This window comes from Corylus avellana, chromosome 1 (assembly GCF_965113065.1).
Source record: "Corylus avellana chromosome 1, dhCorAvel1.hap1.2, whole genome shotgun sequence".
NCBI lineage: Eukaryota > Viridiplantae > Streptophyta > Magnoliopsida > Fagales > Betulaceae > Corylus > Corylus avellana.
Window position 1 is genome coordinate 43,050,173 of NC_142490.1, and position 24,263 is coordinate 43,074,435.

At 34.5% G+C, this 24,263-nt stretch overlaps 2 protein-coding genes and 1 pseudogene across 4 annotated transcripts; 1 reads left to right on the forward strand and 2 right to left on the reverse strand.

Moving 5' to 3' along the window:
- Positions 1-3,984: 3,984 nt before the first annotated feature.
- LOC132169899 (zinc finger BED domain-containing protein RICESLEEPER 2-like) lies at positions 3,985-6,998 on the forward strand (annotated as a pseudogene).
- Positions 6,999-11,488: 4,490 nt separating this feature from the next.
- Positions 11,489-17,271, reverse strand: LOC132169900 (serine carboxypeptidase-like 31). Its single transcript, XM_059580844.2, has 10 exons — positions 16,974-17,271; positions 14,984-15,091; positions 14,667-14,762; positions 13,928-14,020; positions 13,754-13,836; positions 13,340-13,633; positions 12,990-13,120; positions 12,743-12,838; positions 12,347-12,452; positions 11,489-11,656 (listed from the first exon to the last, which is right to left on the reverse strand). Exons 1-10 carry the CDS (start codon positions 17,260-17,262, stop codon positions 11,489-11,491), a joined length of 1,464 nt encoding a protein of 487 aa, XP_059436827.1. The 5' UTR covers positions 17,263-17,271.
- Positions 17,272-19,133: 1,862 nt separating this feature from the next.
- Positions 19,134-24,150, reverse strand: LOC132170397 (serine carboxypeptidase-like 31). 3 transcript variants are annotated; one of them, XM_059581372.2, is made up of 10 exons: positions 23,805-24,150; positions 22,340-22,447; positions 22,024-22,116; positions 21,479-21,571; positions 21,299-21,381; positions 20,906-21,193; positions 20,541-20,671; positions 20,320-20,415; positions 20,095-20,200; positions 19,134-19,493 (listed from the first exon to the last, which is right to left on the reverse strand). In XM_059581372.2, exons 1-10 carry the CDS (start codon positions 24,100-24,102, stop codon positions 19,341-19,343), a joined length of 1,449 nt encoding a protein of 482 aa, XP_059437355.2. In that variant the 5' UTR covers positions 24,103-24,150; the 3' UTR covers positions 19,134-19,340. The 3 variants fall into 3 exon arrangements, with proteins under 3 accessions (XP_059437355.2, XP_059437356.2, XP_059437354.2); XM_059581373.2 differs by having other exon boundaries at positions 21,479-21,493; positions 22,024-22,119; XM_059581371.2 differs by having other exon boundaries at positions 22,024-22,119.
- Between the last annotated feature and the right edge of the window lie 113 nt (positions 24,151-24,263).

Genomic DNA, 24,263 nt, shown 5'->3' on the forward strand with positions numbered 1-24,263 from the left:
CCAACTACAGACTCTTCAGAAAGTAAATTAGACATGCACTGCCTTTTTTGATTCAGCCCAGAGTCTTGTCAATGAACTTGCATCAGTTGGGAAACCAGTTGACGATGAAGAATTCATCACTTACATCTTGAGTGGTCTTCATCCCACATACAATCCATTTGTCCTCAATTTCTCATGTGCTTCACGAGCAACTCCTCTCCCTTTTGCTGAATTCTATGCGGATCGGAGCTATTATCCTTTGAGCACCTGTTGTCCACTCAGCAATAAGCAATTCTACCTGATCCTTCGCTGGCATTTATCTCTACCAGATCTGTTGCTCCCCCTTTCTCCAAGAAGCAGCGCCAACCATTCTACAATAATTATCTGAAGAAGCAATTCTCTCCTGCTTCTCATCAATCATGGGTTCCCCCCCCCCCCCCCCCCCCACCAGCAGCCTCGACTCCTCTATCTCAACCACCATGCCAGATTTGTGGCAAGACGAGCCACCAAGCCCTAGATTGCTTTCATCGCATGGACTTCGTCTATCAAGAACGCCATCCTCCAGCACAACTGGCTGCCATGATGTCTCACTCTACGACTCAGCCTGATGATGACTCTTGGTTCGCAGACAGTGTCGTAAATCACCATGTTAGTCCAGCTCTTGAGAAACTCTAGCAGATTGAACCCTATGTTGGGTCTAACACCATTGTCGTGGGTAATGGCTCAGGTTTGCAGATTGAAAACACTGGATCTCTCGCCTTTACAACCCCTACAGCTACCTTCCATTTACCTAGTATTTTTCATTGCCCCACTACCATTGCTAACCTTTTATCTATAAATCAGTTTTGTAAAGATAATAAATATTTCTTTATATTAACTGATTCTCATTATTTTATTAAGGACTACCAAACAGGTTTAACCCTGCTGGAAGGCAAGAGTGAAGGGGGCCTCTTTCCCATCAACACAACCACGGCTACAACTACTCTCAAGAAAGCTCGGATTCACATGGCCATGCTTGGTATTAAAGCTTCTGCTAGTGTGTGGCATTCGAGACTAGGTCATCCTTCCTCCTCAATAGTTCAGTCGGTCCTCTATCAACATCATCTTCCTGTCATAGGTTCTTTGCATCATAAGGAATTTTGTGAGCCTTGCCAATTTGGTAAAAGCAAGCAACTTCCATTCCCTACCTCTTCATGGGTTTCGTCTGCTCCACTTCAGTTATATCATACCGATGTTTGGAGCTCCCTTATCGTGTCCTTAGAAGGTTATAAGTAAGGCTGTTAAGTGAGCAAAGTGTCTTGCGAGCAAGCTCGGGCTCGGCTCGCATAAACTCGGCTCGTGCTAGACTCGAATATTAAATGAAGTATTTCGTGAACACAAATCCTGGCTCGAACATTTAACGAAGCAAGCTTGGCTTAACTCGGCTAAGCTCGTGTAAGGCTCGCCTCGCTTATTAGGCTCGGCTCGTATCATATATTTTTTATTAAGTAACAAATAACAATATATAGTTAACATTACTCATTTACTCAATAATAACAAATATATTATATACCTTTATTTTTTGTTTTTTGTTTTTTTTTTTTTTTTTTTTCTATTCAAATAAGGGAAACTAGGGAAAGGAAAATATACCTTTGTTTTTTGTTATTTATGCATATGTGTGTATATATATGTATATATTTATATAAACACATAAGAAATATATATATATATATATATATATATATATATATATATATATATAAGAAATATATGATATTATCATTAATCATTTTTTCATACCATATAATCATATGGTACAACCGTACAAGTTATTATGTCATTTAATAAAAATGTTATCATTAGATAGTTTATACTTTGAAAATTGGAATTGTATACGATATTTCACATAATCATTAATTATTATATAATCATACGGTATATCTACATAAGTTAATATGTTATTTAATCAATACATTATAATTAAATACTTTATTCTTATAAAACGTATATGATATATCACATGATCTTAGATATAAGATAATATTAATATTAATTGTGAGATAATATGATCATAAAATTTAGGAGAAACTTTACTTACCCCCCTATACTTTCGCGTTTTTTGCAGACACTCCCCTATTGTTCAAAACCTCTCACTTTGGTGTATCAAACTTTTGTTTCCTTTCAAATACCCCCCTACCGTTAGCTTTTGACCTTTCTACCCCTAAATTTTTTTTAAAAAAAATTATTTTTTAATAAAAAATAAGGGCACGATTGTAATTTTCCACCCTTTCCGTTAGGATTTAACAGAAAATCCTAACGGAAGGGGCAAAGTGAAAGGAAACGAAAGTTAGATACATCAAAGTGAGAGGTTTTGAACAATGGGGGGTGTCTGCAAAAGGCGCGAAAATATAGGGGGGGTAAGTGAAGTTCTCCCTAAAATTTAAGTATGAGTGTATGACCATTAGATCATAAGGAATTTGTTACTTAGAGTTTGAGTATTACTATTAGATTAAATGATTAATAATTAAGTAACTAATGTGTTTCTTACAATTTATACATTATAATCACAATTTACGGTAAGTAAAAACTTAATAATTTGAATTCAAATCATACATCGTGAATCGTGATAATGAGATCATATAATATAAGTATATAACTTATAACAATTAACATTGACCCATTACCCATATAAATTAGATAATGGTACAATCATATAACTATATAAGTATATAAATGTTTACATATAAGATACAATATATATTAATATTGACATTATATACTTGACTTGTGTTAAGCATTAACATTTTAATATATTAACTAAATAATATTATATGTAATATGAATATATAATGGTAGACTATTAGTGCGTGTGAGTGTGACATAAAGCGTTTGCTTAATCTAAAATAATAAGAAGAAAAAACGCGATTGAAAAAACAAAATTTCTAAATCGCAATTATATTACTAAATAACACAATTTTTATTCCTAAATTCTAAATTTTGAATTTGAATTTTTGATTGAATTTAATCGTGGCCGTCCAATTTAATTGAATTTAAGCTTGGATGTTGGATTTAATCAATGGAACCAGTCTCACCATCAAATGCACACATAGGATTAATTCTAAGTGCACACTATAAATTAATCTCTAAGAAAAAAAACCTAACCTTAATCGCCATTTCTTTCGCACACAAACACTCTCCTCGTGGTCTCCTAGCCTCTCGCCGTCCCTTTCTCACACAGACGCTCTCCTAGCTTCTCGCATCTAGCCTCTCACCTCGCCTCTCGCCGTCTCTTTCTCACACAGATGCTCTCCTAGCGCCTCGCCTCTCGCCTTGCCTCTCATGGTATGCCTCGCCTCTCAGTGAACTGTTTGGTTTTCTTTTGTTTAGATTCAAAGGCTCTCACAGTTTTCTTACCTCACGATGTCTTTTCTTTTGTTTGGTTTTCTAGATTCAATCACTCACATCATCTGTCTCTTTGGTTTTCTCAGTGCAAGCTAAGCAAGGTAAGTTAGTAGCTTGATTTTGAATTTGATTTTGGTCTCTCTTGAATTTGATTTGATTTTGGTATTCTGATTTTGGGTTCTTAGATTGCTGATTTTGGTTTCTTAGATTGCTGATTTTGGGTTCTTATATTGCTGATTTTGGTATTCTGATTTTGGGTTCTTAGATTGCTAATTTTGGGTTCTTATGTTGCTGATTTTGGTATTATGATTTTGGGTTCTTAGATTGCTGATTTTGGATTCTTATATTGCTAATTTTAGTTCTTAGATTGCTGATTTTGGTATTCTGATTTTGGGTTCTTAGATTATTGATTTTGTTGGAATATATGGCTGTTGATTTTTATTTGGTATATTATTACTGATTTTTGTATTCTAATTTTATAAATGGGTTCTTAGATTGATTTGTTTAGAGCTGTATTAATTGAGTTGCAATTTATACTGCTTGTTAGTTTTAGTTAGCCACTTATTAGTATAGTTATGGACTGAAGTTTGATATAAATTTTTTGTTTGAAGTTTAACTTGCAACATGGCGAATGCTGACATCAGTGAGTTGCAACTTGTTGATGAAAATACAGTTGAGGAGTATGAGAATGAGGATGAGTTCGAAATTAGCCTAGGTGCTAATATAGATGACGAAACTTGTAGTGTTGAGGTTCCTAATACTGCTACATCAGGATTGGTTAGGGTTTCAAATGCTGAAGAAGGTAGTTCAATCAATTCACATAAGAGAAAGGAGAGGCGGAAGACCTCTTTTGTTTGGAATCATTTTGTTGAAGTAGATGAAGGTGGTGTGAAAAAAAAATCAATGCAAATGGTGTAAGACTAAATTCAAAAAAATAAAATCTAGTACTACATCCACATTGGTTAGGCATTAGAAAAATTGTTTGAGTTCCATAGGATCCAAGAAGCAAAAGACTTTGATGGTTGATGCTAGTAATAATGTTGCAAATAAATTTTCATTTTGATGAGACTAAGGTGAGAGAACTTGTTTCTCACATGATCCTTTATCATGAGTACCCTTTTATGATAATGGAGCATATGTTATATAACAAGGTTATGAAAGCTTGCACACCACATTTAGGGGTGGGCAAAAACCCACCCAATCGGCAGACCCGACCCACCCCGCCCCACGCGGTTTCTTAGTTTATTTTTGTGGGTTCGGGTAGGATTTACCCAACCCGTGCGAAGCGGGGTGGGTTGCGGGTATATGGATTTATTTCCTGCGGGTACCCACCCCGCCCCGATCCTACCCGCATGAGTATAAAAGCAAAAAACCCTAACCCTAAGTTCCTAACTCTCTCACTCTATTATGTTTTCTGCTGCCTCTCTCCCTCTCTTCCTCTCTCTTATGACCTCGTCTGTTCTCTTGCTCTCTCTCCGACTCTCTTGCTCTCTCTCTCTCTCTGGTCTCTATGGTCTGCTCTCTTTTCGTCTCTCGTCTGCATCGCCGCTCCGCATCCTCAGACCACAGGCTGCTGCGCCGCTCCTTCTTCCATAGACCACGATCCAGGTTTTTTTCTCTCTCTAGACCTCTTTCATAAATGGATCTGATATTGGGTTGTGTTTGTTCAAACAAATAAATTTTCTTTTCCATTGTTTATTGGTTTGTTTTTTGGGGTTCTGTAACTTCTGTTGTTGGGTTGTGAGAAGAAAGAAACAAAGGAGAAGAAAGAAACAGAGACAAAAATGGAGGAGAAGAAACAGAGGAGAAGAAAGAAACCCGCACAACCCGCCCCAATCTACCCCGCCCTGAGCAGATATTGTTCATTGTACTCGGGTGGCAGGTTGGAATTTCCAGAACCTACAGTGTGCAGGACAGGTGAGAAAAATGCCAGTACCCGCCCCGCCCCGACCCTTCCCACCCTGACCACATTGGAGAAAGATTTTTTGAGTTACTGCTAAGGCTTTGTGTTTTGCCACTTATGAAAATGAGGAAAAAAAAAATGTAGTCTTTTTTTAGTAAGGTTAACAAAGTTAACATCACAACTGACATGTGGACTTCATGTCAAAATTCTTCTTACATGGTTGTAACATGTCATTTTATAGATGCAACATGGGGTTTAAATAGGCGTGTGTTGAACTTTTGTAGTCTTCCCCCTCCACACACTGGACATGCAATTGCTATGACATTGCTTAAATGTTTTAGAAATTTGGGTATTGAGAATAAAATTTGTTCAATCACTGTAGACAATGCAAGTGCTAATGATTTAGCAATGAGGCAGTTACGAGATGTTTTTAACAAAAGAAAATTGTTGGTTGTTGGAGAGATGTTGTTTCATGTTAGATGTTGTGCACATGTAACTAATTTGTTGGTTAAAGACGGGCTTACCGAAATTAAGCCAATTGTTGATTGTGTTAGGGATGGTATTAAATACCTAGTTGCATCTGAATTGAGATTATTGAAATTTGCTGAGCATGCAACGAATTTGCAATTGTCTAAGAAAAAACTGCTTTTGGATATGCTTACCCGTTGGAATAGTACCTATATGAAGTTGGCAACTGCACTTGAGTTTAGGAAGGTTTTCCCTATGTATAGTTATAATGATAATATATTTACTTGGGTGCCCTTACATGAGAATTGGGTTAAAGTTGAATATGTGTGTAAACTCTTAGAGGTATTCAACCGGGTAACGAAGATTGTATTTGGGAGTGACTTTCCGACAGCTAACTTATTACTTCCTGAAGTTTGGCGGATGAAAGATGTCATAAACAAGAAATCTGATGATGAAAATGAATACATTAGATCCATGGCACAAAAAATGAAAATTAAGTTTGATAAATATTGGGGTGAGTGCAATTTGTTGATGTTAGTTGCTGCAATTTTGGACCTAAGGTGTAAGATGTTGTTGATCAAATTTTGCTTTCCAATAATTTATAAAGACAGTGAAGTTGCTACAAATATTAAGCTTGTTGAAAAAGGTATGAAAGAAATTTATGATGTGTATGTCAATGAGCACAATTCAAACCTTGCGGAACAACATCTTCATAAAAGCTCTTCACATGGAGCTTCAAGTAGTAATGCAATTTGTGAAAAGGGTGACGGTGGTAGGGATTTGTTTGAGTCATTCCTTAGAACTACTGATTCGGTGCAGCAACCTATTAAATCAAACTTGGACATATACTTGGAAGAGAGTGTATTCATACCTGAGAAGGGTATGAAATTTAATGCATTGGAATGGTGGAAAGCCAATACCTTGAAGTACCATATTTTGTCTAAAGTGGCCAAATATATCTTGTCAATCCCTATTACTACTCCAATTTCAGAGTCTACTTTTAGTGCTGGGAGAAGGGTTATTGATCCCCATAGAGCTTCACTAGCACCTGAGACAGTGAAAAAATTACTATGTGAGGCTGATTAGGTGAGAGCAATGTATTGGCTAAAAAGAGGTGGTTCGGTAAATTTAAATTTTTCCTAAATTATTTTTATTATTTTCAGTTTCTTAATATCTTGTACTTGTACTAATTACTTTGCATTTGTTATGTTGGGTGAAGGATACGGATGATTGTGATGTGGAGATTGATTTGCTAGAGGGAAAATAATTGTTATTGTTCAATGTTGCATTTTAGTTGATTCTGTTAGTTGATTATGTATGGAATTGTGAGGTATAGATTAATATGTTATATTTGTTTAATGTTCTTTAAAATTTTAGATGATTCTTTATGGATGATTGTAATGTTGGGATTAATCTATTATGTTTGTTTAATGTTTTTTAGCATTTTAGTTGATTCTGTTAGTTTTAATTGTAAGGTTGAGATTAATATGTTATGTTTGTTCAATGTTTTTCGTATTTTAATTGATTCTGTATGAATGATTGTAAGGTGGAGATTAATCTGCTGGAGGGAACATAATTATGTTTGTTCAATGTTCTTTAGCATTTTAATTGATTTTGTATTTATGTTAGTTGATTATGCACAATATGGAATGATTATGAGGTGGAGATTAATCTACTAGAGCCAGAGGAAACATAATTGTATGGTTTAGAAAATTAGTGTCAATTTGTTTGTTATATATATATATATATATATATATATATATATATATATATATATATATATATATATTATGTTAATATTTTGAATTTAAAGAAAAAACTCTAATACACTTAAATTACAAAAAATAATAATAATAATTGAGCTTAGGCTCGAGCTCGAACAGGGTTCCAACTGTATCGAGCCGAGCTCGAGCCTGAGCAAAAAATAAACAAGCCGAGCCCGATTCTAGGTTTTCTTGGTTATATCCGCTTAAGTCCAAATTTGATGTATTTATTTCCTTTATGAAATTCAAAGCATTAGTGAAAAATTTATTTTCATCTCATATTCAACGATTACAATCTAATGGTGATGGTGAATATATTTCAAAACAATTTAAATTCTTACTTGACTTACATGGCATCACTCATTGTGTAAGTTGTTCTTACACCACTCAACAGAATGGGATAGCTGAAAGGAAACATCGTCATATTGTAGAGATGGGTCTTACAATGCTAGCACAATTTGGTTTATCAAAGATATTTTGGGTGGAATCCTTTCTCACTACAATATTTTTAATTAATAGGCTTACAACCCCTTTGCTTAAAAATTGTTCGCCCTTCTCAGTTTTATTTCACCAAAGAACCTGATTATTCTATAGTTAGAACCTTTGGTTGCGCGTGTTACCCCCTACTTTGACCTTATAACTCAAATAAACTCATGTTTAAAAGTAAGAAGTGCATTTTCGTAGGCTATGGGTCCAACTACAAAGGCTATCGTTGTCTCAATCCCCTCACTAACAAGGTGCTTATTACTCGGCACATGGTGTTTGATGAAACAAGCTTTCTAGCCATGGTAGGGGTCCCTGCCTCTTCGACCACTCCAACAGGCTTACCAGATATTTCTTCTATACTACCTCATGTTGAAATTATTTCCACTTCACACCTTGTAGACACCACATCCCCAGTGCAGCCCCAGATTCCCATAACCTACCTATGGAGTCGTTTGAGTCCATAGACCACAATTCCCCTTCACCAAGTGCTCACACCATGGCCCCATGTGAAACCCCACCTAACAATAGTCTACCCGTGGTATCATCTGAGACTATAGACCACACTTCGAATTCTTCTAGTAGTCTCGACCTACTTGTCTCTCATGACACTACCTCTTCCCCCATTGACAACACAGCTTCGGTGCCCCCTAGCTCACATAATTCCCATTCCATGGTCACTAGAGCTAAATCTGGAAACCTTAAACCCAACTCCTTTCGTGACTACACAGCTTTGTACTCAACCAAACATCCTCTCCACACCCTGTCTTGTGTTCTACAAACTGTCGAACCAAGTTGCTACACACAGGTGGTGTTAAAACCTGAATGGAGGGCTGCTATGGGAATCGAGTTTGATGCCCTACTTGCAAATGGTACTTGGTCCTTATGCTCATGACCTCATCACCAAAATGTAGTGCGCAACAAGTGGGTTTACAAGACCAAAAGGAAACAAGATGGCTCCGTCGAGCTGTTCAAAGCAGGGCTCGTGGCCAAGGGCTTTGATCAAAGAAGTGGATTGACTTTAATGAGACATTCAGCCCGGTCATAAACCTGCCACCATCCGTGTGATTCTCACGTTAGCTGTTCACTTTGATTGGTGCATTCGTCAATTAGATGTGTCAGATCCATTCCTACATGGCTATCTAGATGAAGTTGTTCTCATGGAGCAACCCTGAGGATTTATGGATGCTTCCCATCCTGATCATGTTTGTCGTTTACACAAGGCTATCTATGGTCTTAAACAAGCACTTCGAGCATGGTTTCATCGTCTATCTCAAGCACTATTGGCTATTGGTTTTCAATCATCTTACATAGACACACCTCTTTTCATCTAAGCAAATCCTAATACAACTTTGTATGTCTTAGTTTATGTAGATTATATTTTGATCACAGGGACAAACATGACTATTATTTTTTCTGTCATCATTGCAAGGTGTCTTTGCAATGAAAGACCTTGGTGATATTGGTTTCTTCTTGGGGATGCAAGCACTGTGTGATTCTACTGGGTTGCACATAAGACAATCCAAATACATCATGGACTTACTCCATAAGTCAAATATGGTGCGTGCCAAACCATACTCTGCTCCTACAGTCTCTGGTTCGAAATTGTCCGCATTAGAAGGTGATCCTCTCTCTGAGCCCGACACCGCCACATACCGCCAAGTTGTTGGTGCATTGCAATATTGCACCATCATAAGGCCAGACATCTCTTACTCGGTGAATCAATTGTGTCAGTTTATGCGTTCCTTGACCACCGTTCATTGGATGGCAACAAAGAGGGTTCTACGTTATCTTAAGGGAAGTATTGACCATGGCTTATTCTATCGCAAGGGCTCTCTTACATTGGATGCCTACTATGACTTGGATTGGGCTGGAGATCCGGACACTCGTCAGTCTACTATGGGCTTCGAGATTTTCCTTGGACCATGTTTGGTGTCTTGGTGTGCAAAGAAGCAATCAGTTGTGGCTTGCTCAAGCACAGAGGCCAAGTACCGAGCTATGGCAATCACTACTGCTGAAGTTTATTGGCTTCGTATGTTGTTCAAAGATCTTCGTGTTTCACTAGTATCACCTCCTACAATATCGTGTGACAACATAAGTGCGTTGGCCCTAGCATCTAATCCGGTTTATCATGGTCATTTGAAACATATAGAGGTTGACTATCACTTTATTCGTGAAAAAATGGTGAATAAAGACATTTTAGTAAAATATCTCTCAACACACGATCAACTGGCTGATCTTTTTACAAAAGGACTCACATCAGCTCGATTTACTATGTTACGTGACAAGTTGTCTGTGATTCATCCTCCCCTAAGCTTGAAGGGGGACTATTAGAGATAAAGATGAACCTCACACTCAACCGTGTTCTTCATCAGATCAACAACCAAAGAAACCAAGTTCAACCGAAAGTCTAAGATAATACTTTTCTTATAATTGTAGAGTTATGTTTATCTTGTAGTTCTAGAGTTGGTTTAATTTTCATATATGTAATCATCTGATTAGATAGAGTTCAAGTTGTATAGAAACACTAAGTTGTACATGGAGTCTATATATTGAATATCATACTTGCTAGTTTAGGTATTCAAACCCAAAAGCACTTTCAAATCTTTCATACCGTACATGTGGTCTTAAGATCACTCAAATCACGCTGCAAACCAGTCAACAGAATCCTCCTAAAACAGGATAAAAATTTGCTACAAACTAGTTTGCAGCTAATTAATTTATACAAACTCATATAATAAAGTGACATGTGTCCTTTAACATGTGAAAAACACATATTTTTTTTAATAAGATGTGATTCTCACCTTTTTTTTTTTTTTTTTAATAGTTATGAGATACATATCACTTTATTAGATGAGTTTGTATGAATTAGCTACAAACCAATTCATAGCAAATTTCTATCCCCTAAAACGCCCTTCAGACCCTAACCGGACCCCTCAAAACCTTATAAACGCAACGTTTATTTCATTCCAACATAGCACAAATGAAAAAATCCAGGCCCATCAAGAAGGCGAGCCCAATAGAACACAATGAAGTCACAAGAGAATAGGGCTAGACCGATTACCCAACTGGCCCACTTAAATCCTATCATGACGGCATGACCCACCCCAAATCCTCCTACTAAATTGGTCAGTGATCACATCGGGCCCAAGTCAATCTTTAATTATTATTATTTTATTTTTCTCTCTACGCAATATATATGATCACTTTCTTTTTTTTTTTTTCGAAGCAAATTATATTGATTGTAAATTAAAGCGTTGGTTTTGTTGTTTTTCCTTTTCTTTTTCAAGTTACTTGTTCAAGCAATTAAGTTTGTATTTCTTCGCTTTAACTCGAATAAATTTCTTTTAGCTTACAAGAAGAACAGATGCATCATGCATGAGATAAAACAATTTTTAAATAGATGAAAAATAATATTATTTTATTAATTCAGGCTCCCTAAAAGAAAAATATTGCATGGCTCCGCCAATGGAGTACTATAGATCTAGGAGCAAAATGATATTTTGGAGAGCTATAAAGAGAATCCACTAATGTTTCGTGCAGCTGGGGGTGAGGCCCCAAGAAGAAAGTATGAGAAGAATGCCAATGAGTTGCTTGGTTTGAAGATAGGCACTGCATGCCCTGCCCCTCTAAATGTTGCAAACGTAAGTCCCTTGTATTCTTGAAGCCAACCACTTACCTGAAATGAAACCATTCAAAAACCACTCTATTTTGGTTAATCAAAGCTAGAGAATAACTTGTTAGTAGTAACATTCCCTATATTTAACATATTTATTTGCCAAATTAACTTCTAGACCAAATACATATAAGACCTTAGCCTTTTGAAACTCCAATAATACCTAGAATGGAGCTTGAATAGGTGTATGTCAATATAATGTGGAATTTAAAATTTGGCAACCACACAAATATTCACCAAATATAATGAAAGTGACAATATATTCATACTAGTAATTTGGTGACAAAGTGAAAGCTCACCATTCAAACCCTCTAGCAAGCGAAGGACAATTTACACCCAAAAATTCAAATTATACCCAAACATATTTTGACATTGAATTTGCCAAACACTATAAACCTAATACCTTTTGACTCATTTAATCTAAAATGAATTAGAAAAGAATAATACTAAATCAAGTTTAGTAACTACGAAGATATTCCCTAGATATTGGAGAAGAAATATACGTACACAATGGATAGAGTTTAAATTATGTTAAAAATATTGTCGACGTACCAAAGAAAGGATTAGATTTTGTCAACAAAGAAAAAAAAAAAATGGATTAGACTGTAAACTATCAATGCTAGGATAAATAAAATTGAAAATTTGTTTTCGGGATCGGCTAGCTATTGTCATCTTTTGGATCCTATTGGTTACCTCTTTCTGGTGGTACCAGGGCCTCCATGCCTGAGTGATGGGCAGTGCCAAGGAATTTAAGCTGTATCTTGTAGCTAATACAGGAACTCTTCCATCTGTGTCTCCACTGAACACACATAAAGAAATACCATAAGCATAATATAATATAATAAGAAATAAAATTTAGTATACTATTATACGATTGTCATACGATATTGTGATGACGTGTAACAAAAAAAAATCAACTATTAGTTTTGTTTTTACAAACACTTGTTGATCCAAATGTTTATTTTTACTACAAAATCGTACCAGTTGTATAATAGTTTATTAAATAACATTACTTGATATAATATAAATTATATATACATGTCACAGCCTCTATAATATGATATGATTAAGTAGCAAGAGAGCATTTACCTGTAGACCCATATTCTAAGTCCTGCTGCAATAAGTTTCTTGTATATAGGAAGAACAGATTTCGGTGAATCTGCCCAGTCATTAAATAACTTCGCACTACATCCAAAAGTTTAGAACCTTATATTCAGTTGGTATTTTAAAGATCATATACTTTCATTGGAAAGTTAATTAACAATTGCTTCAAAAGCATGGTAGGAAATGTAATAGTTAGAAGAAATAGGAAAGGGAGAGAAATTGCATTAATTACTTGCAGATGCTCCAGTTCTTGAGATGGAAACCATCGCTAACATGTAGAGCCTTCTGAACATCTGGTCTGTTGTAGAACTTTTTTGCATAATTATCAAGGCATGGATCATAGCCACCCAAGATTCTTGGCATCTGATACACAAAATCCATCGAGATCATGTTGTTATTCAATCAACTGTGATAGAATATTGTGTTTCTTTTATTTTAAGGCTTCATTCAACTATAAATAGGTCATTTTATTGTACAATTGTAAATACATTAGAAATACAAATTTCTTCTTTTCAATTATCTTTCTATTGTCTTTTTCTACAAACTGGGAATGAAGTAATATAGAATGAAATGATTGCTCACCATATTAGATGTGCGCTTGATCATCATAACTTCCATTGATCTGTCAGCTGCCGAACCAGCTGAATTGGTAGTGCAGATTGGGGTGTAGAGGCTATACATATCAATCTCCTTGTACTGTTTGAGTACTTCATCAACGGCATCAGCACAAGCATCGTTGCTCCATGTATCATTGCTATAGAAATCACAGTTTTTTGTGATTGTGTTATGTGTCTCATCTGATGCGACAGCATGGCTCCAAGCATAATCCAGTAATCCTATCCAGTCTTCAGCATCAGATGTTTCAGGATTACCCAACTGTACTTATGAGAAAGAGAATCATATATATGTTAGTAGAGATTAATTGGTTCTTTAACTCTCATTGAGCAATATGTTGAGTTATAGTTGATTTAATTAATTAATCTTCAAGGACCATACCAATATACCCTGGAGATTAATATGAAGGGAAGGATCCACGTTCTTGTCATGGATGAGCTCAGCCAGCTCTGGAATATATTTTCCTAATGATATGGAGAGTGTAATTAAGCATATGCATTGGTGAAACTCAGTTGAGAAAATGCAGAAAAATTGAGTAAAATTAAATTGAAATACCTGCATAGCTTTCCCCTGCAATGAAAAAGTTGCGCGTTTTATATGATGGGAACTTTAGGAACCACTTGTGGAGGAAAATATAAGCATCATTTGCTGCATGAAATAATTAGTCATAGAATGCAACAAAAATGGTCAGAAGCCCCCGAGATATATTCAAATTATATGCTGAAAAACATAAATGGAAGCGTAGAATGCACAAAAGAATATATATCTATATGCTTTTTAATATATATATATATATATATATACATATATAGTCTATCTATTCCATTACATGGGTTTAATCTTAAACGTGCCCTTAAACTGTATAAATGGCATCTTTGATCCACAGTAAACAAAGAGTGGAGGGTGAAACTTTTAATCCTGTTGTTATCGTGCACAACAATGATAAATAATGTGAAATTAAAAAAAAAAAAAAAAAAAAGATTAAGAAAGAGTTGAGACACAAATGTAACGTGGTTCGACAATGCGCCTACGTCTACAGAGAGTACAACTGTATTTTGCTATTAATGATTCAGAGTTACAATATAACATATATATAGAAAAACCCTAATTGTACGGACGTGTTTTAAAAATTCCCAAAATACTCCGTACCGCATTACTTGGCCAACTACTAGTGTTCAAATATGAGCTACTAGTTCCAACAAATTCCATGTGAGGCCTGTGCAGGTGTTGTATTTTTCTATAAATAAATGAAATTGCATGCAATGTGCATGTGCATGCATCAAACCATCCTCACCAGTAAAATTATCTCCCAGATTTTTGAAATCGTTAGTTGTATTTGAGTATGAAAAACCGACTCCGATTGGAGATTCCAGGAATAACATGTTGGCTCCTGCACCACCAGATCACATTAGAAACTCTAAATTAATACAACAACGTAGTAGCCAATTGTCACCTCAATTAAAAGAATAAATAAATAAAAACAATATATATAGTTTTCCATGATATCATGCATGCAATTATAAAAGAATCTATATATTATGGATTAGAATAAATATTTGTATCAGATATATATTTTTGCAAAAAAGTATGATATTTCTTGATATATCGTACTTGTATTCCATGAGTAGGGATTATATTTAAGTCCAGTTCCGTTGGTGTCCACTATAAAAGGACCAATTTCTTGTGTTGCTCCATATCCCACAGAAGAGCAGCCAGGACCTGATCAAAGGCAAAGCATATTGTCACCTTAGCAGACAATATAAATTGAGAGAGTGTCAAACATAAACTGAAAACAAAAAAACAAAATTGGAAGTGTCAAACAATTTCTTAATTATTTTTAGTAATAAAGAATGAATTAAATTATAAATTATAAAAATACAAATATGTTGGGGGCATTTCTCCAGACTAGTACAATTACAAACATATATAGAAAAATTAAAAAATAAATAAAAAAATAAAAAAATTAAATATGTATGGAGAAACGCCCCAAGAATGAAAAACTTAGATATTTTCTTGGGAAGGAGCCCAAAAAGGCTACGTTTTGATCTTATCTCTTTGATGATTTTTATAATACAAATACCCCTATGAAAAATATGGTTAGAGTTGAGGAATTTAACCTATTTAATTAAATTAGTTGGATTTGGATTAATCTATATAGTCTTATATACATACATTGACACGACCTGAACTTGACGCGTGACATAATGGCTATTAATTTTTAACATGACCTATAAACCCGACACAATCTCAATACAAAATTATAAGGTTATGGTTGAGGGGTTTGACCCATTTAATTAAATTAGTCATGTTATGATTAACATATATAGTCTAATACTTATGCACCCAAACCCGATACACGAAGACAAATTGCCACTCCTAAATATGGTAGGTAAAAAATAATACAAATAAGATATTCAAATCACTAGGATTGGATTATAATCACACATATGGGAAAATAACCCAATGATCGGGGAAAATATAAACCTAATATAGAAAACCTATATTCTAACAACATGGCCATGCAACTTGATAGATTTTAAGGCCTAAGTTGATAAATTTAAGTGAGGCATTTTTTATATTTAAATATTAATTCTATTATATTTATTTTTATATTTTTTATTTAAAAATCACTATTCTTACTTCTTGTGATACATAATTACTAATTAATTTTTTATAATCAAGTTTTCCAACATCTCATTTTCAATTGATAATATGGATAATCTATTTAATTTTTCTTGTGACATTGTCAATCTTAGGTAGACTAAGATAATATTTCAATTAATAATTACTATTTCCATAATTAGGAGCCTTAATTAGATAATATTTAGGGAAAAATGTAAAATTAGCCATTGTAGTTTACTTGATTTACAATTAGATCTCTATGGTATCAAAATGAACTCAAAGGTCCTTGAAGTATACCAAAAAAATAATTTAGTCTTTACAGTCAAATTTCGTAAACTAATTTTAACAGATTATGTTAGTGTGACACTGACCTAAATAGGACAAGTATCTTAATTTTATTGGCTCTAACGTTTCACGCTATCAGAATTTGTTAAGTCCAGTGAACGAAATTTGATTGTAGTGACTAAATTATTTTTTTGGCATTTTTCAGGGACTTTTGAGTTTATTTTGATACCACATAGAGTTAAATTTCAAATCAGGTAAACCTCAAGAACTAATTTTATCTATTTTCCTAATATTTATTAACTTTTTACCATATTAGAAAAAACCTCTAATGTACAATTATTAATTGAGGCCTTAATTAGATATTATTTATGAACTTTTTACCATATTAGAGCCTTGAAATATTTTTTTTAGAAAGAATCTCTATTGTACAATCATTAATTAGAGCCTTAATTATGGACTATTTATTAAGTTTTTACTGTGTTAGTTAGAGCCTTAATTAAAAAAAATATTTATTGTATAATTATTAATTGGTGGCCTTATTTAATTGGGGGTTCTTGGCGACCGCGGGCTTGAGCCGCCCCGGCCGGTCTAACAACTAATTGGTTTTCTAACCTAGATCAGGCAAACATGCTTGAGACATTCGACGACCACGAAGATCAACAAGATTATCATAACATATGAATGTAGAGTTTACCTCCATTAAGCCACAGCACCAATGGTTTTTGATCAGGTTGAGTGGTGGCCTCATAGAACCAGTAAAAGAGCTCCCTTCCATTTGTTTCATTTACATTGACATAGCCAGCATAGTGCCTGAAACCTACACGAGGCTGGCCAGGCAAGCCAGTCACAAGATCCCCATGCACTACTCCTCGGGCTGGGGTGATCGATTTCTTCTCACCAACCCATTGCCCATCATGTCCAAGACACAACAAAGGCTCTACAATTAGAAGAACAAGAAGAGACAGAGTGTGAAAAACTGACATCTTTAATAAAAGATTTGTGTTGGAAGCACAAACTTTGTATTATATATAGATAGACAGCTTCCTCAGAAAGGGCCGGACGAAACAAAAGGAGAGCCACATGCCTATTTATACCCGTTAACCCGCTTGCAGTACTGATCGCTAAATTCTGTGAACGAATTATCAAATTAGAAAATGTTTGGTATTTATTTGTAAACAACTCAACGTACAATCCTTAATACACACAAACAGCTAGCATTTTTAAAAACACACACACACGGGTTTATAATATTGTTGAAATATTTTGACAAAACATGTGTTTAATTTTTGGCAAAGGAATGAGCTAACTTATAATATGCAAAATTTAAAAAATAAAATAAAAAATAAAAAGATTAGGGCAGCCACGGCCACCCCGATGTAGTTAGGGTAGCTGCGTAGCCACCCCTCTCCTCCATGGAGAGGCCACAAGGGATCTTTTTAATTTTTTTACAACAAAGGTTTTATTTACATCTATTTGATTTTCTCAAAAATAAGCAAATATTAATGTACTCTATAGAAAACATTTTCTCGAATGTAGACTCTAAAAAAAAAATTCTAAAAGTAATTTTAATTTATAAATGTCACATCAAAACACTTGAAAATCGGTGATTTCTTTGGGTAAGGTTGCATTAGGTCCATATATTTTTTTTTTTAACTAATATATTCTTAGTATCTACAAGTAATCTTGGAATACAATTCATTCATGAGGTTCATGAATACTGCAGGACCATTGGCTAGCTAACCCTAATGGCATAACGAGGAATTTGTAATTACCACTAATATCATGCACCAATCCATAATAAACCAAACATGCAAAATCCCAAACACATGCATAATGTACTATCAAAATCCAATTATTAAATCAAAATCTTAATCTCCAATTATTTTGCTGTTTATAAAATCCAATAAAATCTTAGCAGTATAACATTTAATGTACTATCATAATTAAAATTAAATGGACTGAATTTATTCAATACTTAATTTAAATGAAAAGTCAAAAAGGCAGAATTGTTATCTCATTAAGCTTGTTGCAGGATTTCTCTCTCTTTGATTCCTCCAAGTGTTTTCACTTTTCTCCTTCTATCAATACTCTGAAAAAGTTCTTCTAGGTGTTGAACAAGTGGAGAAACTTATGAAAATTTGAAATAAAAGCTGCCCCATTTATCGGAAAAATTTTTGGCTTGTTCGAACTAATATGGGTGAAAAACCCCGAGAGTTCGCTCAAGCAGAATGCTGAGATGCTGTGAGAGGAAAAGACCGAGAGTTTGCCCGATCTTTGCTTGATCATGAGAGGATTTGCGATAATATATATAGGTTCGCTCGAGCAAGACTTGAGTGATTGTGCGATCTTTTAATAAAGGCTATTAATTTTTGTAATTTTCTTTTTAGGGTTGTGTCCCAAACTACTATTTAAGCATCATAAGGCCATTGTCTCTTATTATTAATTTTATTAATTAATGAAGAACACTCTAGGGAGAGCTTTTCTTCAGTTTTCTTATAATTCTTAGAGCTTTCTAGAATTTATATATAAATTCAACTTCTCACTACGCCATATTGTATCAGGTACCAATAAATCGCATCCTTAAAATTGTTTGACCCAAAAACAAAAAAAAAAAAAAGCTTATAACTTTAACAATGGGAAATTCCGAGAGATGTTAGTACTATTATTGGTTTTTTTTTTTTTTTTTTTTTCATTTCTTTGGAGAAGTGTCTTGGCAGCAGTGACATTATTAGAGTCTTAAATGTAATACTATTAGAGGTTATTAAGCTTCCACTACCATCTCAGTTATAATATTTATAAGGATTTCCAGGAAATTAATGAATTACCTTAATTCCCTGATCACAAATTAAAGAAGACTATGCAATAACCAGTCCCATTAACAAGATATTGAAATTCTGTAATAATTTCTATTATTGGCAATAAAGACTTTATTTTGCATCCTGAAAAACGTAAAGGTCATATATATATAGCAGGCAGCATCAGCATGCATGTTCTCTACACTTCCTACTACAGATCTAGCTAAGAGCAAAATCTTTTGGGGAGCTTCAAAGAGATGAATCCTCTATGTTTGACGTGCAGTTGGCGGTGACTCCCCAAGAAGAAAGGCTGCGAAGAACGCCAGTGAGTTGCTTGGTTTGAAGCAAGGCACTGCATGCCCGGCTCCTCTAAATGTTGCAAACATAAGTCCCTCGTATTCTTGAAACCAACCACTCACCTGAACCAATAAAAACCACCCTATATTTGTTAATCAAATCAAAGCTAGAGAACTCCCTGTTAATCATCTTAGATGATTCAGTATTGGGTTTCAATCATTTGTTCCTTCAAAACTATTAAATGGAGACCATCAAATAACAATGGAAATCAATGATAAATCATTGTTTATCCTAAAAAGATGAGCCGACAGGAATGAATGAATTTACCAATTTAATTAATATTTTAACACTCTATCTCATGTGTTTTTTAATTTGATACTATATTAAAATTACCACTTATCTTAAAACTTAAGCCAATAGAAAATAGTAAATTTAATTATTTATTCATTACTTTAATTTTTGCTATAGGTTGTATGTGATGTTATGCAAAGAGGCATGTACTAAACTCGCACTCTCTTTATGAAAAATTACATCCATCTTCATATATCCCAGGATATTCCCTTAATATTGGAGAAGAAATATATATACACAATGGCCTAGTGGACAATACTTTTGAGTATTTTAGAAAGTGCATAAAAGATAAAGACGGGTTAAATTATGTTAAGCTTACTGTCAACCCAAAAAAAAAAAAGAGATTGCCTTCTTTTGGATCCTATTGGTTACCTCTTTCTGGTGGTACCAGGGCCTCCATGCCTTAGTGATGGGCAGTCCCAGAGAAATTAAGCTGTATCTTGTAGACAGTACAGGAACTCTTCCATCTGTGTCTCCACTGAACACACATATAGAAATTAATATCATAAGCTTAATATAATATAATATACATATTAATTATACATGTCACAGTCTCTATAATATGATATAATTAAGTAGCAAGAGAGCAATATTTACCTGTAGACCCACATTCTAAGTCCTGCTGCAATAAGCTTCTTGTATATAGGGAGAACAGATTTCTTTGAATCTGACCACTCATAAAATATGTTCATACTACATCCAAAATTTTAGAACCTTGTATTCAGATTTGTACACTTTAAAAGCATGGTATATAGGAAATGTAATAGTTAGAAGAAATAAGAGATCAGAGAGGGAGAGAAATTGCATTAATTGATTACTTGCAGATGGTCCAGTTCTTGACATGGTAACCATCGCTAACATGTAGAGCCTTCTGAACATCTGGTTTGTTGTAGAACTTCTTTGCATAATCATCAAGGCATGGATCATAGCCACCCATTATTCTTGGCATCTGGTACACAAAATCCATCGTCATGTAATTGTTATTCAATACACATGCATGTATGCATGCAGCTGCTAATATTTATGGTGTATATAATATATAGTGCAAAATGAATTAGAATTCTCTCTAGTTCATTTGAACTGGATAATATTCAGTTAGTTATATATTGGAGGGATATTTTTGCCTTTTCAATATATAACTAACTGGATATTATCCAATTCAAATGGGGTAGAAATTGCTCACCATATTAGATGTGTGCTTCATCATTACTTGCATTGATCTGTCATCTGACTCAGCTGAATTGCCGATGCAGGTTGAAGTGTAGAGGCTATAGATATCGATCTCCTTGTACTGTTTGAGCACTTCATCAACGGCTTCAGAACAATCATTGTTGCTCCACGTATCATTGCCTTTGAAATCACAGCTTTCTATGATTATCCTATGAGTCTCATCTGATATGACAGCATGGCTCCAGGCATAATCCACTAGACCTCTCCAGTCCTCAGCATCAGAAGTTTCAGGATTACCCAACTGTACATATAATGAGAAAGAGAATAGTTATATGCATGCTTTGGCTACTAAATCATCATATGTTACTAGAGATATTAGTTTATTTTCAGTTTCCTAGCACCATACCAGCACACCCTGGAGATTAATATGAAGGGAAGGATCCACGTTCTTGTCATGGATGAGCTCAGCCAGCTCTGGAACATATTTTCCTAATGATATATATGGAGAGTGTAAGCATATGAATTGTTGAAACTGATCAGTTGAGAAAATGCATAAAAATTGAGTAAAATTAAGTTGATGAAATACCTGCATAGCTTTCCCCTGCAATGAAAAAGGTGCGCGTTCTATATGATGGGAACTTTAGGAACCACTTGTGGAGGAAAATATAAGCATCATTTGCTGTAATAATTAATTATTCATACATAGAACGCAACCAAAATGGTCAGAAGCCCTTGAGATATTACAAGTTATACGATGAAAAGTATGAATTAGGATCCTTTACGGTTTATTTGAACTAGAAAATATATAGCTAATTATAATAGAGGGGTATTTTTGTCTCTTTAAAAAGTAAAAGACAAAAATACTCCTTAAGTATAACTCATTGGTTATTGTCGAGGATCCTGTTCCGAAAAACATACATGTAAGTAAAAGAATAAAAGGTACAAGTCTAGGACATATAATTAAACTTATAATTAAGCAAAAAACTTTTAAGTTTTAATTACTAATGCCCCTTAATTAAATGACATCTTCGATCCCCAATATTAAACAAAGGGTGGAGGACATGTGTTGTATTTACCTTAAAAAAAAAAAAAAAAAAAAAATTGCAGGTTCATGCATGAAACCATCCTTACCAGTAAAATCATCTCCCAGATCATCGTAATCACTGGTTGTATTTGAGTATGAAAAGCCGACTCCAATTGGAGATTCCAGGAATAACATGTTGGCTTCTGCACCATCAGACATTAAAAAGTCTAAATACAACATAGTACTATAGCCTACTGCATGTCACCTAGCTCGATTAAAATAATAAAAATAAATAAATATATATGTAAGAACACTATGTAGTGCTTCATCATGCAATTATAAAAGAATCTATTATTATGGATTAGAATAAATATTTGTGTCAGATATGTTTAAAAAGTATGATGCTTAATTGATATCTCATACTTGTATTCCATGAGTAGGGATTATATTTAAGTCCATTTCCGTTGGTGTCCACTATAAAAGGACCAATCTCTTGTGTTGCTCCATATCCCACAGAAGAGCAACCAGGACCTGAAAGGGAAAGCATCGATCTTGTCACCTTAGCAGAGAACATAACAAACAAAAATCTTTTATAGGTAATTAAGAATGAATTAAATTCTAAAAATAAAAATAAATATATATATTGGGGCATATCCCACACAAACATAGACCAGCTAGTGTTAGAATATAGGATATTTTCTATATTGTGTTGATGTAATATTTTTTTTCTTGTTTAGTATTCATCATAGATGTTTTCATCAGTAATTACTTTTCTTAATTACTCTCTTCACCTACCCTACTTTCTCAATAAAATCAAGACATAGCTAAAGGGCATTTCTTATTGGTGGATGTAAGTATGTAAAGCCGAAACACCCTGAAATTTTTGTGTCTTTGTCTCTCTTAGCTTCGGCTTTTTTCTCCATATTTTATCTTTTATCATAAAGTACTACATCCAAGCACGCTTGAGGATTAAATATGTCAGGAGAAAGACCCCAAGAATGAAAAAGTCAGATATTGTCTTGGTAGCTATTAGGAAAATATCTATGCATAGAATTCATGATTTACGGCTACCCCAAAACATTTCCTCGCTACAAACTATGGAAGCTTCCAAGGTTTTGCCTTGAATAGTTTAGGCATTCCACCCCCTTTAAATTTCATAAAAAGCAAGCTGCTGCAAACAACAGTCAAACTAAACTGCAAGGGAAAGACTTGCGTTAATCTACAGCTATTGGGGGTTTCCTCCCATCTCAACAAAGTGCCAAACAAAGTTATTGACTTGCGCTTCTTTGGATAATCTACAAAAGAAAAAACAGTTTAAAATGAAGACTCGCACCAAGTAATATAATATGGATAAATCCGATATATGGATATCCTAATTAAGTAATTATTTTTTAACAATGGTTTGTTTATATACAGTGGGGGACTGTCAAATTTAAGACTCCGCAACATGAAAATTTAAAACACATGTGCCTTCACTTTCTTCCACACACGCTTAAAAATATTGTAGTTAGATATATTTGCGTATATATTTAGGCAGATAGATTTGGTCAAAAGATTGGTGCATTATGGACGGCCTCAAGCAAGGCTTTCTCCACATAAACTAGTAGCCTTCAGGTCACGGAACCCTACAAGATCAGTTTTATCCTAATCTTTCTTCCTGCAACGCTGATTGCCATACAACTTTAATGACACGTACGACAGTGAAAATTAATCTTTAAATCAACAAGATCTCGTAAAAAAAAATTAATAATAATTAATTTTTATTGTCCCGTCATCCTAGTGATATGACAAGACAAGCATATCAGTCTACTAAATATAGTATTTCCCTTTTTTTAAACGGACAAAGAATATCTATGACATATGACTGTGTATAGTTATAATTAAGTACCTCCATTAAGCCACAGCACCAATGGTTTCTCATCAGCCAGAGCCGTGGCCTGGTAGAACCAGTAGAAGAGTGCCCTTCCATTTGTTTCATTTACAGTGACATAGCCAGCATAGTGTTTGAAAGATACATCAGGCTGGCCAGCTAAGTCAGCCACAAGATCCCCATTCCCTTCTGAGGTGATCGATTTCTTCTCACCAACCCATTTATTCCCATGTCTAAGACACACAACAGTCTCTACAGATAGCAGAACAATAAGAGCCAAAGTGCGAAAAACTATCACCTTTAATATAAAACCCATATAGGAAGCAGAAAGCACTAAATTTATATATATGATATATTAGCTAGAGGCAGGATCCACAGAAAAGGATGAAAACACAAGGAGAGTCACATGCCTATTTATACCAGCTTGGGGGGGGTGGGTGTGTGGGGGCTCTACTTTCACTAATCACTAAATTATGT